The following is a 14,101-nucleotide window of genomic DNA, read 5'->3' as shown; positions in this document are numbered from 1 at the left end:
AGCTGTGGCCTCAGGGGTGCTTGGTCACCCATCCACCAAATTGCTCCATTTGTGGCACCCCGGTGGCCGTGCCACCAAAGTTCTCCAGTGACCTGGAACCTGTCCCAGCAGCTGGGGTGGCAGGGGACAGTTTCATCCTGACTGCTATCAGCAAGGGCCGCTAGGAAATGACTTTTCTATTTCTCTTATCTCGCCTCATGAGCTCACAGGCAGAAAGAATGATTCTTCTTCCAGATAATGCCAAATAGAAGATGAATGGAGGAAAAAGGGGAAAAGATCATTTAATGCAGAGAAGGAATCTCACTTGCCCACGAGCGCAGGCAATTTAAAGTTCGGTTCCCCAGGCTGAGGCTGGGAGGTGGCGAGGTCCCCTCTGCCCGTGCTGAGGAACAGCCAGCTGCCCTCCTGGTGGAGAAGGGCAGGCAGATAAGGGCAGCGCAGGGGACACGTCAGCCCCACGAGGAGATAGAGGGATGCTCGACCAGGCTGGACATCACCAGGCGAGCATAATCCCCTCTGCCTGGGCTGGGCGATGGGACAGCTCCATATCCCGGCAGGTCAAAGACTCGTAAAGGAGACCCACAAAGGCAGAAACTGGTGGCAGAGGAAGGCAGATGATGACCAGATGCTCTTCCTGGTGTCCCAAATGATTACAGAGCCCTACTCCCAGCCTCACCTCTTCTTTTATCACAGGTCCTGACGACTCCTTCGACCGCAACTCCACGTACCGTGGCTCGCTGACGCAGAGGAACCCCAACGGGAAAAGCAGGAGAGCGGAGCGGCTCTTTGCGGTACGTGGTCGGCCACACAGCCCCCCTCAAACCTGCAGGGAGGGACGGGGAGCACACTGGCCTCGGCCCTTGGGGCAGGGGACGAGCTGAGGCCGTGCTGTCATTGCCTTGCAGAAGCCCGTGATGACCCACCTGCCCTGAGGAGAGGGGCACCGTCCCGCCGACAGTACGAGACCTCAGCGCAGAGCCTCGCCACCTTCCCCCAGCGCTTGCCCTTCCTTCTCCCGCTGCCGTCTGCCCCTGGAAGCCCAGCCGGGGGGAAGCCAGGACCCCAGCGAGGACCCCAAAAGAAGCAAGGCGTCGGGGTGCAGGAGCGTGGCCTGGTCTTCGTGTGGGGGCACACATCTGCGGGGCTGTGGCTTTGGGCAGGACGCTGCCTTCCTCCTCCTCCTCCTCCTCCCCCCTACCTGCCGGGAGGTTCGGTGCCACTCTCCCCGCGAGGTCACATCAGCAGCGAGCAGAGCACAGGGGCTCCTCATGAGTCTCCCCGCTCTGCCCGAAGTTTGCTGATGTCCCTTGGGGGCTGCGATGGCCCCGGGCTCCTGCCAGCAGCACCAGTGGCACCCACCCACCCCAAAATCCAGACTGCTCGTTTGCCTCCAGCTGCTGCTTTCTCTGGCTGGAGGCTTCAGAGGAGAATTTTGCTAAAAGCGTTGGCTCAGTACCTGCCGGTCAATGCCCTTTACCTTCACCATGACTTCCCAAGCACGTAACACATAGGCTTGGCTTCAGCAGCCGTAGAGACTCTAGCAGTCCAGAAACCAGTCCTGTAAGTCTTGTAAGTCTGGAGCCTGGAAACTTTCCCGCTCCAGGTAGAACAAAACCAGTTTCCTTTTTTTCAAACAAAAATCCTCGTGGCCTGAAGTTCAAAAGATCGAGCCAAGCCAAGGGCTGTAGGTGGCCCAAGCAGACTTGGGATGCTATTGATTGCTTGTTCAGGCTGTAGTTAACCTGTTACTTGCTGGTTTCCTGCCCTGTCTGCCCGTGTAGAGGTTATATATACGTACACTAAATCATACAATAAAGCCAATTTTGTGTTCAGAACCTGTGATTGCTCACTGCCCCACAGTGGGATGGGGGAAAGAACGGGGATGGTAAAGTGGGAACTTGTGGGTTGAGGTTATACGGGCAGCAAAAGGGACAAAAAGTGTTGCTGTGTCCCCTCCCAGCCCCCTGTGCACCCCCAGCCCCTCGCTGTGGGGGCAGCACGAGGAGCAGAGCAGGCCCTGGCTCTGTGCAAGCGCTGCTCTGCAGCAACTGAACCAGCCGGGTGCTGTCAGCACGGTTTCCACCACAAATCCGAAACACAGCACCATATTAGCCACTATGAGAAAATTAACTCCAGCCCAGCCCAAAGCAGGACGCAGGTATATGCACCCCCCGTTTAAAAAGCAGGCAGGAGACGAAGCAGTGGCACCAAAGCAGAACCGGGGGAGATGGTGGTGAGCAGGGTGGAAATTTGACTTGTCGGGTCAGAAGCTGTCTTCTCCAGAGCTGTGGTTGGGATGAGCGCTGGTCGGTGGCCCAGCTTTCCGTGGCAGATGGGGTTTTGTCTCCCCTCTCCACCCCTTTCCCCACTGCTCCGTGGTGTGGTGCCACTCGTGTGACTGTCCCCAGAACTGACTGGCCAGCACCTTTGCCATCCCATCAGCACGGAGACATCCCCGTTTGGGGACATTCCTTGAAATCCTGGCAGTCCCATTTTTTCCCCGGGGAGCGGATGCTTGTTTGACGCCCAACCAGCCCCCTGTGTGGGCAGGAGGGGGATGAGCCCTCGCTGAGCACAGCACAAACAGCAGCACAAAGATTAAATAGATTTAACCCATTTCAAACAGTTTTAGTGCCGGGGATGAGCCTGCTCGTTTCGTTGTCTGATTTCCCAAAAGCAGCGTGTGGGAGGCGAGTGCTGGCAGCGGGACCCCGGCGCTTGGGGCCCCCAGAGCCTCCCCCCCCCCAACAAGGGCAGGGTGACGGAGGGGAAAACGTCCTTCCGTGCAGAATAACGTCACGTCGAGGACGCGGGGATTAACATATTCCCCAGCTATCTGCCTCGGCCGGCTGAAGATAAAATTATGGCCCCTTATGAGTCACGAAAATCCCTTTCCTGATTTGATGAGCGCCGAGCGCAGGGGGCGGCGGGGAGGGGAGAGGAGATGCCCCGGCTCTGTCCCCGCCGGGGCTCGCCTCTGACATCAGCACGAAACCGGGCATAAAAGCGGTGTCCCGGGGGACTCCGGCTCAGAGGGTGAGCGGGACGGCACCGGGCGCCTCGCCTCGCACCGCGGTAAGTACTGGGGGCCGGGACCACTGGGGGAAGCCAGGGGAAGCGAGCCCGGAGTTTCTCTCTGCCTCACCACGCTTTTGTCTGCCGGATGAGGGCTCCAAGGCGCTGCTCTGTCCCCAGGGATTTATTTCATTGGGGTTTTCAAGGATGGGGCCCATAAAAGTCAGCGCTGGAGCTGGCAGCCAGGTGCTTCCCCACGCCGAGCCCTCCCCAGGCGCAGAGGGCTTTCTGCAAACTTCTCCTCCGCAGGTGTCCCTGGGAACAAAGCTGCCGTGCTCTGCTCCACCGCCCTCAACCCGGCAGGTGTCTGCAGAAATAAAACCCATCGCCCAGCCCGTGCTGCCTCGCGGGGTGTTTGTGCTCGGGCACTGACCTCGCTGCCTGGGTGCCACCCCACGATGCGCCCCACGATGCCCCCAGCAAACCCCACGTGCCCACGGCCATGCGATGCCGTTCTCACCTCCGTCCCTCTCTTTTTTTCCAAATCTCCCTGGGACAGGGATGAGCACCACGCTCTGTGCCCTTTGCTTCCCTTTATTGCCCCAACTGGGCTGGATTTCCCCATGGCCACCAGAGGAGGGGACGCGCTCTCTCCATCACCACCTGGAGCAAACCCCGTGGTTTTACCTCTGTCCCACCACCATCCCTTTGCTCCCGCAGCCACCTCGGGGATCGCCGTCACCGTGTCCTCGGGCTGAGCCGTCGTGGGGGGAAAATCCTCCGGGGATGAAGCTGGGGGCCGCCTGCCTTGTGTGCCTGCTGCTCGCCTGCCTGGCCCTGCCCGCCGCCGCCACCCGCGTCCGCTCCATGGAAATCAGGAGTAAGGAGAGCAGCAGTAAGGGACTCCCCCGAGACACCCCCCCCGCCCCACACCCCCAGCCCCTCGCCGTGAATCTGGGGGGGACGGAGGGAGGGGGCCGACGTGCAGGTTGGTTTGGCCTTTCAGCCAGCCTTTAGCACCTCTCTGCCCCCTTTGTCACCCCCCCCCCGGGGTTTAGTCCCTCCCTCGGGGGGGTGCAGTGCCCCGTTATCCCCCCCAAAAAAATCGCCCTGATGCCTCCTCGCCTCTCGTTGCCTTGCAGACCCGGACATCGACCCCTCGTGGTACACCGGCCGCGGGATCAGGCCGGTGGGGAGATTTGGGCGACGGCGAGCCTTGGGAGAAGGCACCCAGCTGAGGGGGGGCGGCTTGCGGCCAGCCTGCGCCCCTCTGCGCCCCCAGCCCCCCCGGGGGGAGCGCAGCACCTGAGCTGAAGATGGGGGACCCCAATAAAAGCCCTTCTCCTCTCCTCCTGCCTCTCTGCTCCAAAACCGAGCGTGTGGGGAAGGGGCCTTTCGGGGGGGGGGGGGGGGGGGGGGGACGGGAGAACAGGATCCGAGCCCAAATGTTGCTGATATCACCTAAAATTAAGCCCTGGAGGCCCCCCCCACCCTGCTTTCCCAGGTGAATCCTTTGGGGTCCCCGCACCAAGCCCCATTTTGTGGCATGGGGAGAACACGTGGGGTCCCATCCCTCACCCTCTGCCCCCCCCCAGCATCCTCTCACAAGCTGGACCCCCCAAGCCCACTTTTACCCACTTTTTACCCAATTTGGGGGTGAGGGTGATGGAGGTCTCTGCGAGCAGCCTTAGGGCAGCATGGGGAGGGGATGAGCACCCCCAGCCCCATCCGCTGGGAGTGGGGCTGCTTGGGGAGGGAAGGGTTAATCTCAGGAGGGAGAGGGCAGGGGGCGAGTGGCAATCAGCCACTAACTAATTAGCTGCCTAATTAACGGAGGGCATTTAGGGAGGAAGCAGCCTTGGGTTTTTGCTGGGGGAGCCCCCATTCCTTGAAGTGGTTCAGTTCTGGGGAGGCAGTGCAGGTGGGAGTTCCCATGGGGGGGCTCTGGGGGCCTGGTGAGGCTGGGCAAGGGGTGCTGCAGCTCTGTCCCCTCCACAGGAGCACCCCCAGGGGTGTTCACTGCCTTGTGGCTGAGCATTTCCCAGGGTCTGAGTGTCCCTGTGCACCCCAAAAACCAGCTTAGGCATTGCCCCATGGGCAGGGGGCCCCTCATTGAGCGCTTTGCAGGGGGGGGAGGTTTGGAGGTGAGAGCGTCCTGCCTCCTCCCCCCCACCCCCCCCCCCAAAAAAAAAAAAGCAGCAATTTGGGTAGCTGCAGCCGGGCTCTGATCCCTGCCACCTCCAGACCTTCGTGGTCCCCACCTGCATGTGGAGATTGGGGTCAGGGAAAAGGAGGCGGTGAGGGTGACCCGCTCTTTATTTGCACCCATGTGCTAAAACCCCGTTACGATGGGATGGGATCCTGGCCGGGCCGGTGGCAGCATGGTCCCTGGGACCAGCAAGGAGGTCATCCCCATGGAGAAAGCTGGTGTGAGACCCTGGCCCAAGACCCCATGTGCACGCTATGTGCGCTCTCATGTAGAAGATGATGAGGAAGATCCTCGGTCTGTGCCATCCAAGTGCCACGCTCTGTCTTGTCACCACCAATGCCGAAAGCACGAGGTCAGGTCCCTCCTGTCCTCCCCGGCACCGTGTCCCATGGGGAGCCCATGGCCCCTTCACATGTGGCAGCACCCCGTCCTCGCCCTGCTCGCCCCCAAGTCCACGTGCTGCCCGCGGCGCGGGGCCGGTGCCTTCTCTGCTTCACGCTGCAGGAGCTGAAGGGCTGGGGGGGAGCAGAGCCACAGGGCAGCACCCCCTGCCTGGGGGTCCCGTCCCCCTGCTGCCCCAGGGGACTACATGGTTCCCCCATGTCAGCTCCCATCTGCAGCCACTGTGTCTTACCTACAGCCATAAAGACATCCTTTACTTGGTGGTTGGATTTCGCCGATGTCTCCGTGAAGAGCAGGCTTCTGCTCCTCGCAAACTCTTCGCCCTCCTGGGAGAAGAAGAGCAGCGTTATTTCCCCTGGCCCTGGGGGCATGCGGAGACCTCTCAGGGGTCAGTTTCTCCCCCAGCCATGAAGTTTGGGGGCACAAGGTGACCACGAGAGCCAGGCTTACTCAGCGTGCTTGGGTTGGGTAAGAGCAGCCAAAGGTCCTACCATGACCTTCAGGCACCAAGAAATTGCCCATAAATGCATCGCTGAGCAATGAGGGACCTCACTTTGGGGGTGCCCAAAAGCCCTTTGGTATCAAGGGGCATGTTTTGATGCTTGCAGTGGGGAAGGGAGGATGATACAGGTGCCCACCTCGGCTGGGACCTCTCTCTCCTCAGCCAGGTCCGTCTTGTTGCCCACCAAAGCAATGACGATTTCGTCATGCAGGAACTCCTTCTCCAGCTCCCTCAGCCACAGCTTCGCCCTGCCAAGCGTTTCCTGGGGAGAGACAGCGACACCATGGCTCCTGGAGCTTTCTGCCCCACCAGTGACGTGTCTCGGGGCAGCATTTTGGTGCCGAGGGGCTCAGCGTCCCCCCTCACCTTGTTGGTGATGTCGTAGACAAGGAGAGCGGCGTGGGCGCCCCGGTAGTAGAGGTGGCAGACGCTGTGGTACTTCTCCTGCCCGGCCGTGTCCCAGATCTCCAGCTTGACCGTGGCCGACTCCATGCGGATTATTTTCGTGAAGAAGGAGCCTGCAAGAGAGGTGGGCTGGGGCACGATCACTTGGGGTGAGCATGGAGAAATTGGGTCTGCTGCCATGGGGCTGAACCCGATTCAAGGTCAGGGATGCTGCTGTGAAAACTGGATGGGTTTTCATCACCCCAGCAGAAGAGGTTGGCTGCTCGCCCCCGTGCCAACAGGGCAGGGCGTAGGGTTTGCCCACAAATACCCCTGGACGTGGCTTTGCTGGTTGCTTGGGGCAGGGGGAGGTGGATGGCAGCAACCTGAAGCTGGCAGCAAATGGGGGAAGCAAATCCACATGGTGGGGGGGGAGGGGGGGGGATGGGGATGCTCACTCACATCCCACGGTGGGCAGCGACTCCTGGAAGTCGTTTTTCACGTATCGGTAGGCCAGGCTCGACTTTCCCACCGCCGTGCTCCCCAGCAGCACCACTTTGTAGATGTAGGTGGGACAATGCCTCTCCAGTGAGCCACCTGCCATCCCTTCCTGCGCCATCTCCTGCAAGGAAACCAACCCAAAATGTGCCTGCAGTGACCCCAGGTCCACCAGCTGAGCATCCTGTATGAAATCCCTACTGGTGGCAGTGTGGAGTGACCTCAAAACAGCTTTTGGGAGCTCGCCCAGTAACTCAGCAAGTCCAACATTGCCCAAAAGAGCCTGTTTTAACACCTAAACCCAGTCCTGCCCATGCCCAGTTGGAGTTTGCTCAAGTTTTCCCTTTTCCCTTGATTATTGGAAGTGTTATTATTATTACTCCCTTGATTATTTTCTGCTTTCAGCCCCTTAAATGCACTGTACAGCCTGATGATGAAGAGCAGGGTCACAGTTCATGCAGGTTATTATCTGGCTTATTATTTCTTTTAAACAAACAAACAAAAAAATTAAAATGCAGCATAAGGCTGTGCTCCTTCTGGTATTTTTGTCTGCTGTCATAGGTAATGCTCCAAAAAACTTTACAGGCAGCTGCGTGAAAAGATTTGCAGATTGTCTTCTAAACCCTGTTACTCGTTATTTCAAATTATTTCTTAAAATGCACCTCCATTTAACCCCAGAAGATTACACGAAGCTCACTCGACAATTACTGCAATCGCTGGAAATTTCCTTGCAAGCACCTATCGCAGAGGGGGAGCATCGCCAGAGCTCATCTCCAACAATCTTTTTCCCATGGTAAGAGGGTGCAGGGGGTGCACGTCCCTGGTCGCCGGAAGAGAACGGCAAGAAAGCAAAACGAGTCATTTTGCTCTGATTTTGATGGAAAATAATAGGATTTAGGGGAAAGTGTTTGTTGCTGTTGGATTGCTCTTTGTCGGTGCTGCCGAGGCAGCCTCCCTGATTTCCCCATGCTGGGACGAGGGTGTCAGAGAGAAACCCCGAAATCCCCTTTCCTGCTGGTTTCCTGACCTAAGCCCCAGCAGAGCACACCAGGAACCTTGTTGGTATTGGAAACATTAGAAAAAAAGTTTGATTTAACCTTACACAGACCCCCTATTTTGTGGCAGCTGTGTCCCGAGGCAGACATTTGGGGCAGGCTCGGCTGACCTTACCCTAGCAGCTTCGTGCCTGCTTCCAGCTGAGGGTTAAGCGTTGCATAAAACCCACATTTTATGGGCTTTATTGTTAGTGATATGAGGCAGAAACAGGAGGTGGAGCAGTTATCTGAGCTGGAAAGCAACAGCGAGGGCTTGGCGTTTGCCACTTGATAAGTCAGTATCTGTGTTATCGCTAACTTGGGAGGGGGTCCTGCTGTATTCACTCTCAGGGGTAAATATTTCCAAAAAAATATTATCCTTTATTTCCAAAAAAAATATCACTGGGGGGAAAACATAAAAGAAATGCAAATCTTTGGGGATGGAGACACTGAGAAGTGTCATTTAAGCCTTCATTTAACTTCCTGGGAAATTAACAGTGTCTGATTGATGTCTGAGCCAGCAGCTCTCAGAGGATGCTGGAGCCATTTGCTGGGTTTCTGCTGCACCTAACCTGCAGGTTTTGGACGTGGGATTTTTTATGTTTTTTTTTTTTTCTTTTTTTTTTCCCCCCAGATGGTGCTAGCACACCGGCATCCCCAGATCGTTCCTGCTGGCGTTGAGCTCTGCGGCAGTCACCGTGCTTAGGGGAAGCTTGCCAGGGGACAGGGAAACATGCACTGCAAAGACACTTTGACGTGTACACACTGCTGGATCCACGCAGTGCTGATTTCCCAACACGATCAGCCCTCCCCTGAACTGCAGGGAGCAGAGGCTGGGTCAATATCGCCCTGCTGGGGAAATAATGCCAGCAACAAGCAGAGATCCCCCTCCGACTGCGATTTTGGAGGCTGGGCTGCCTTTGTGGCTGGGATCTGGGGCTGATTATTGGTGGGAAGACACAAATCTTGGGATTTTGGAGGGAGGTGGGAGGCAGAGGAAGGGGTTACCTGGCTGCAGGCTGGCTCTCCTCTGGCGCAGGGGTGGTGGAGGACGGGGACAGCCTCGACGGGTGGGGACAGCCTCGATGGATGGAGATGGCCTCAATGGATGAGGACAGCCTCGACGGACGGGAACAGCCTCAACAGACAGGAACAGCCTCGACAGATGGGGACGGCCTCCTCCAACCTCCTTGGCTGCCTCCTCTCCGCAGAAAACTAAAAGTGAAACTCCGTCAGGCGCGCCAGCAGCTGCCAGAGAGCGGTGCCAAAGCCGAGAGGTGAGCAGAAACGGGTGAACCTTAAACCCTCCCCGCCGGCTGGGCGAGGCAGGGCCATAAACCCTGCCCTCTGTGCTCCCTCTGTCCCTGCTGTCCCTTGTCCCTGCTGCAGGAGCCGTTTCTTTTCGGTGGCTTGTCCTCGGAGGTGCCGCGAGCATCACCGCCCGCATCCCGCAGCCGGGATTTGGGGATGGGGAGGGTTGGGTATGAGGCAGGCTGGAGCCAGGGATCTGGCCTTTGTAGGGTTTTTTATAATGCTGCAATTTCTGCTGACGCAGGTGAGACTCCTCTTTGGTCCCGGGCTGCGATAACTCGGAGCCAGGGCTGCCAAAGGGATTTGTTTTTGGGGAGCGGGTGGGAAGCGGCACACCCGCTGCTCCCGCAAAGGGCTTAGCAGACAAGCCGGCGAGGTGCAGACAAAGCGAGCAAAGAAAAAAACCTGAGCACTTGGGCTTTTCCTGCCTTTTAATTAAACTAATGGCTGGTTACCGCTGGGGCTGGGCGCTTTGTACAGAGTTCTTGTTAAAGCTCTTACATCTTAATGGGGGAAAAGCACAATGTATTGGGATAACCGGTCTGGAGAGAGAACAGGAAGATCTGCAGGTCATTAGAAACCTAAAGGAAGGCAGCTTTTGTGTTTGTAGCACTAACCTGGCCATCTGTAATGCCTTGCCTTCAAGAGCCAGCTCTGAAAGCTTTATGGATCTGCACAAGTAACTTTTTGGTCCGTGAGCCAAACGAGAGTGGATTTCCTTTTTTGGGGGGAACAAATCCCAGCACCGACACCGCTCAGCTGCATCCAGCCCCCAAGCAGAGCTTAGCCTGCATCCAGCTCCTTACCAGAGGGCAGGAAAGCCTTTCCTCCCGGCTCCCTGCCCATCAGCCAGGCTGGAAAGGATCTGGGGAGCCTTTGAAGAAGTTTCCTAACCACCCTGTGAAATCCCAAACTGGCGTGGCCCCGTGAATGGTTGGTACAGCAGAGGGGTAGAAAAGCGTTTGGGCACTTCTCTTCTTTTCTTTGTTCCCATCCCAGTGGCACCTGCCTGGGATGAGGCAGGGGCTTTTATAAGCCTCCCCCGGGTCCCGGGGATGTGTCCCTGGGGTGCGCACCGCCTCCTGCTCGGGACCTTCTCCAGCGGCAGACCCACTAGAGGGCATAGCTCGTCCGTGATTTCAGACGGCACAGCTCTCCGCTGCCGAGTCTCCTTTCTGAGCCTGCTCCTGGAGCCTGCACCCTTTAGTTCTGTGCTTGTGGTTGCACCACAAGACCTCGTAGGAGAGCTCTGGCCACAGGGCTGGTAGGGACCAAATATCCCAGCCCAGCAAGGCGTGACCTGAGCACCTCGAAACCACTTGCGGACCTTCCCCGGCTTTCATCCTTTTTCCTGCAGGAGCTGCAACGTTTTAGTGCACAGGGCTACCAGAACAGGTCAAAATAAATCTCCTAGGGCATATTTCGGCCACCCAAATTGCTCCATGGGCACCGCTGCCTGCCTCGTCTCTCGCTGCACAATGGGCTGAAGAAAGTACCTGAAAGCACGAGTGGCTTTTCCTTTCTTTCTGCTGTTCCCGGGGAATGTGGAGGAGCAGAAAAAAATGATGCATTATTTATACTGGAAAGGCACCGGGAAACTTTATGGCGTTAGCAGTGAGAGCAAAGCACAGAGCTGGGGCTGCTAGAGATGCTTAGGGCAGACGTCTTGTCTCTGCACCGCCAGCTTCAAAGGAACTGGTCACTTGTGTGTGAGTATATTTAGCAGGCCTTGCCTTTGGGATCACTATTTCGGTTTAGCCAGTCTTGCTAAAAATGAGCAGAGTCCATCTGCAGTCCTGTCTCTTTGCAGAACCAGTTGTTGCCTTACCGTGCTCCTTTGAGCAGGGCTCCAAACTGCCTGGGTATTTTGGAGAATAACGAGGTAGTTTGGGGAGCTTCAGGCTCATTTTGGGGGACAGGGGATGCAAAGCCTCAGGAATAGGCTGAGGCTCTCCTATTTTTACAGGCCGATTTGTTTGGAGAAGAAACGTCTGAAGCACGGTAAGCACAGCGAGTTCAAAGCGAGAGGTCACGACAAATTATGTTTATGAGCTGCAAATGGGCTCGTTTGCTATCAAATCACTTTAAAGGTGCTCTTAAAAAAATCGTGGTGAAGCGGAAAGCCCAGGGTCTGAGCAGATCTTGTCAATAATACTGATGGAGGCTGCTACTGCTTTACCCCCGCCCTTGCTGACAGGTACATGGTGTGCTGGGGTAGGCACAGCGAGCCCACGGGGGCTGCTTGCAGCTCAGGGATCGTGCTGAGGACACAAGAAGCCACTGTCTGCACAAAGCCCAAGCTGGGAGCCGTCAAATAGGCTCCTGGAAGCCATGCTGGAAAGGGAATCAGTGCTCCCAAGCTGATACACAGCTGCTTACTAAACCCATCTAAGATCCTGGGTAAAGCGCCATGTGAAAGGGAGCCAATTCCAGAAAATCGAATTATAGACCTTGGGAATCGTGCTGGGAAATGTTTAGGGATGAATGCACCACTCGTGTCTACTTTATGTCTTGCTCTCACTGCTTTCTAGGAGCTTTAAGGGCTTCATCAGCTCTGAGAGGACGTCGCCACCTTCCTGCAAGTTGTTGCCGTTTCTCTTCTGTGCCTGCAGTAAAATCGTGCGCTGGTGCAATGAGATCCCCTGGAGTTCACCTGCTGAAGACTGATGGTAGCCTGCTAATGATAATACAGGCAAGGTTTGTTCCTGCTGTTGCAACAGAGCCTTAACGAGTCATTTTGTCAGCCCTAAGAGGAAGAAGAGTCCTGCCTTTGTTAATGAGAGAAAGACCGAGCTCCTCCCTGTTGCACTGGTAGGGCTACGAAATATTTTGAGGGTTAGTGGTGTTGCAATGATGAACAGATCTTTATGCTGAGCCTCAAAACCCAGCCCGTTGTGAACTGCTTCAGGCCTCTGAAGTGCTCGTCTTCCCCTATTAATTATTAACGTTGCTAAAACACTCCAGAGATTGGCCTGGAAACTTTAAACACGCTTAATATTAATGGGTCCCAGATGATAAGCGATGGTGAATGTGTTAAAGAGCGAGGAGGGAAAATAACTACTGACTACAATAAACATTTTCAGTGCCTGTGAACCACAAGAAATGCTTTCCTATGGCTTTGCCTGGAAATTGTTTGAAGGGGCAGGTCCCGGGGTGAATCCACTTGAAATGAGATTCAGCTGGTCACAGGGATGGCTGGGGGATGCTGGGCAGACCCACGGCTGGGACGTCAGGGGAAGAGAACCCCTGGAGGATGCAGAAAAAGAGGGAAAAGTACTGCAAAACGGGATTCATCGTTGCCTAATGAGGTGCAGGGTTTGCACGATGAAAGCCCTTAAGCTCCTTCAGCCACGTGCATTGTCTGCTGCCCACCCTGAGCTCAGGGGGATGCTTTTTTCTGGCAGGGGTATAGCACATTAAGGGGATGGATCCTGACCTCTCTGATAAATTCGGTGGTTCCTGGCAAGCTGGGTTAAGCTTTTAGTCCAGGACAGGCACACATGGACAGAGTGATCACATATGGCTCGTTCCCTTAGGAAACCAGGCTAAAAATGGCTGTAGGCAGCACCTTTCTATGCAAAGGGCCGTGGAGGAGTTCACTGACAGCCAAAAAATATCTCCCAGCCCAGTTAATCTCCCCCAGAAGTGTTTTGTTTGTCGGTGTTTTCACGAGACAGTCATGATGAACGCGACTGCAAGCAGTTTGCCAGCGCTTGGAGAGGGGGAAATATTTGAGCAATGTCGTCTCGTGCAGACTTGGAAAGCTCGTGTGGGTGTGAACACGGGTTTATTTCTGCCGGAGTCCCCGCCCAGGTTTTGGATGTATAGCACAGACGTGTTCACAGGGTGTTTTAGGATGGGGTCCGTCTCTCCCTGCCTCGCAGAGGGCTGGCAGCCACGTGGTCTCCTTGCCTTTTTTTTTTTGGGGGGGGGTCACGGCTGAGTGTTTGGCTGGTTTCCAGCTGCTCCTCGGCTTCACGGGCTGGGTGTTGCAGGCGTGGTGTGTAAATGCACGGGAATAGAAATTATTTCATCTGTCTGAGCCCGAGCAGCCTCGCTTTGTGCCAGCCACAGCTGCTACGCTGAGGTGAGACGTCTCATCCCCTGCCAGCGAGCCAGCAAGGGATGGAGATGCCTCGGGGAGGGGAACCATTACCTGCTATTACCTCGAGCGGCTCCTTTCCTAATTGAAAACCATATTAAAAATTATTTTGGGAACTTCTAATTAGTTTTGTGGAGCCGCTGATGCACTCGGCATGTTTCAGGAGCTTTAGTGACTGCCCAGAAAGAGGCCACTGCAGAAAAGTCTGCCTTTCCTCTCAGCCACCACCACTGCTGCAAGGTCAGGGAGGATGAAAACTTCTGTGGAAATTGAGGTTGAGCAATGAAGGCGGTGTCTGACAAGTTCCTGGGGAGCTCCCCCCGACAGTGCCCAGCCCTATGTGATTTAAAGCTGGAAGCCCTGCAATAAGTGGCTATGCACTGAGCAGCTGTCCTTAGGGCAATGCACAGCTAGGAAAGCAAAAAAAGGCAAAAGAAAGAGCAGAAATTTGTGGCTAAGAAATTGGTGGCTCTTTCTGCCTTTGAGATCTGTTTCCAGCCTGGTGCTTGCAAAGCCATTCAGCTGTCTATGTAACTTGATGGCTTGTAGATGCAAGCACGCATTTTCCTCTATGTTCAGTTTGGGTTATTCAGTGCTATTTTGTTACTATTTTTTAAATGTAGCTGAAATGAAAGCATTTTGCA

At 55.9% G+C, this 14,101-nt stretch overlaps 3 protein-coding genes and 2 long non-coding RNA genes across 16 annotated transcripts in view; 3 read left to right on the top strand and 2 right to left on the bottom strand.

The window, feature by feature from the left end:
• The window catches only part of MLPH (melanophilin), a 30,432-nt gene extending 28,597 nt beyond the window's left edge, over nt 1-1,835 (top strand). For all 11 annotated transcript variants that reach the window (XM_080600140.1, XM_080600147.1, XM_080600145.1 and 8 more), the window contains 2 exons: nt 694-791; nt 906-1,835. In XM_080600140.1, the coding sequence (XP_080456266.1) occupies nt 694-791; nt 906-932 (125 nt within the window). In that variant the 3' untranslated portion in view covers nt 933-1,835. The remainder of the gene's footprint in view (nt 1-693; nt 792-905) is intronic.
• LOC308198192 lies at nt 2-3,839 on the bottom strand. Its single transcript, XR_013953722.1, has 3 exons — nt 3,703-3,839; nt 677-823; nt 2-594 (listed from the first exon to the last, which is right to left on the bottom strand). It is a non-coding gene; the product is annotated as an uncharacterized lncRNA (long non-coding RNA).
• PRLH (prolactin releasing hormone) lies at nt 3,085-4,407 on the top strand. Of its 2 annotated transcripts, none has more exons than XR_013953721.1 (2): nt 3,085-3,910; nt 4,158-4,296. XR_013953721.1 is itself a non-coding variant. In XM_080600153.1 (2 exons), exons 1-2 carry the CDS (start codon nt 3,523-3,525, stop codon nt 4,322-4,324), a joined length of 540 nt encoding a protein of 179 aa, XP_080456279.1. In that variant the 5' UTR covers nt 3,085-3,522; the 3' UTR covers nt 4,325-4,407. The 2 variants fall into 2 exon arrangements, 1 of the variants encoding a protein (XP_080456279.1); XM_080600153.1 differs by having other exon boundaries at nt 3,085-3,895; nt 4,158-4,407.
• Nucleotides 4,408-5,202: 795 nt separating this feature from the next.
• RAB17 (RAB17, member RAS oncogene family) lies at nt 5,203-9,179 on the bottom strand. The gene is made up of 6 exons (XM_080598773.1): nt 9,053-9,179; nt 6,975-7,134; nt 6,495-6,646; nt 6,265-6,390; nt 5,859-5,952; nt 5,203-5,739 (listed from the first exon to the last, which is right to left on the bottom strand). The coding sequence occupies exons 2-6, from the start codon at nt 7,129-7,131 to the stop codon at nt 5,633-5,635; spliced, it is 636 nt and encodes a 211-aa protein (XP_080454899.1). The 5' UTR covers nt 7,132-7,134; nt 9,053-9,179; the 3' UTR covers nt 5,203-5,632.
• LOC308197755 lies at nt 6,518-13,393 on the top strand. Its single transcript, XR_013953245.1, has 4 exons — nt 6,518-6,657; nt 7,689-7,803; nt 8,679-9,321; nt 11,887-13,393. It is a non-coding gene; the product is annotated as an uncharacterized lncRNA (long non-coding RNA).
• The last annotated feature ends 708 nt before the right edge of the window (nt 13,394-14,101 follow it).

The sequence above is a fragment of the Anser brachyrhynchus genome, assembly GCF_964034855.1.
Source record: "Anser brachyrhynchus genome assembly, chromosome: 7".
Lineage (NCBI taxonomy): Eukaryota > Metazoa > Chordata > Aves > Anseriformes > Anatidae > Anser > Anser brachyrhynchus.
Note: the sequence above shows the minus strand (reverse complement) of the source record. Positions and strands in the feature narration are given on the sequence as shown.

Bases quoted from the DNA above. Each gene is read 5' to 3' on its own strand.
- PRLH (XM_080600153.1), top strand. From the start codon at position 3,523: ATGCCGTTCTCACCTCCGTCCCTCTCTTTTTTTCCAAATCTCCCTGGG. The intron at 3,896-4,157 runs GTAAGGAGAGCA...GTTGCCTTGCAG, and splicing joins CCGCTCCATGGAAATCAGGA to ACCCGGACATCGACCCCTCG.
- RAB17 (XM_080598773.1), bottom strand. From the start codon at position 7,131: ATGGCGCAGGAAGGGATGGCAGGTGGCTCACTGGAGAGGCATTGTCCC. The intron at 5,953-6,264 runs GTGGGCACCTGT...TTCTTCTCCCAG, and splicing joins AGAGAGAGGTCCCAGCCGAG to GAGGGCGAAGAGTTTGCGAG. The intron at 5,740-5,858 runs GTAAGACACAGT...GCTCCCCCCCAG, and splicing joins GGATGTCTTTATGGCTGTAG to CCCTTCAGCTCCTGCAGCGT.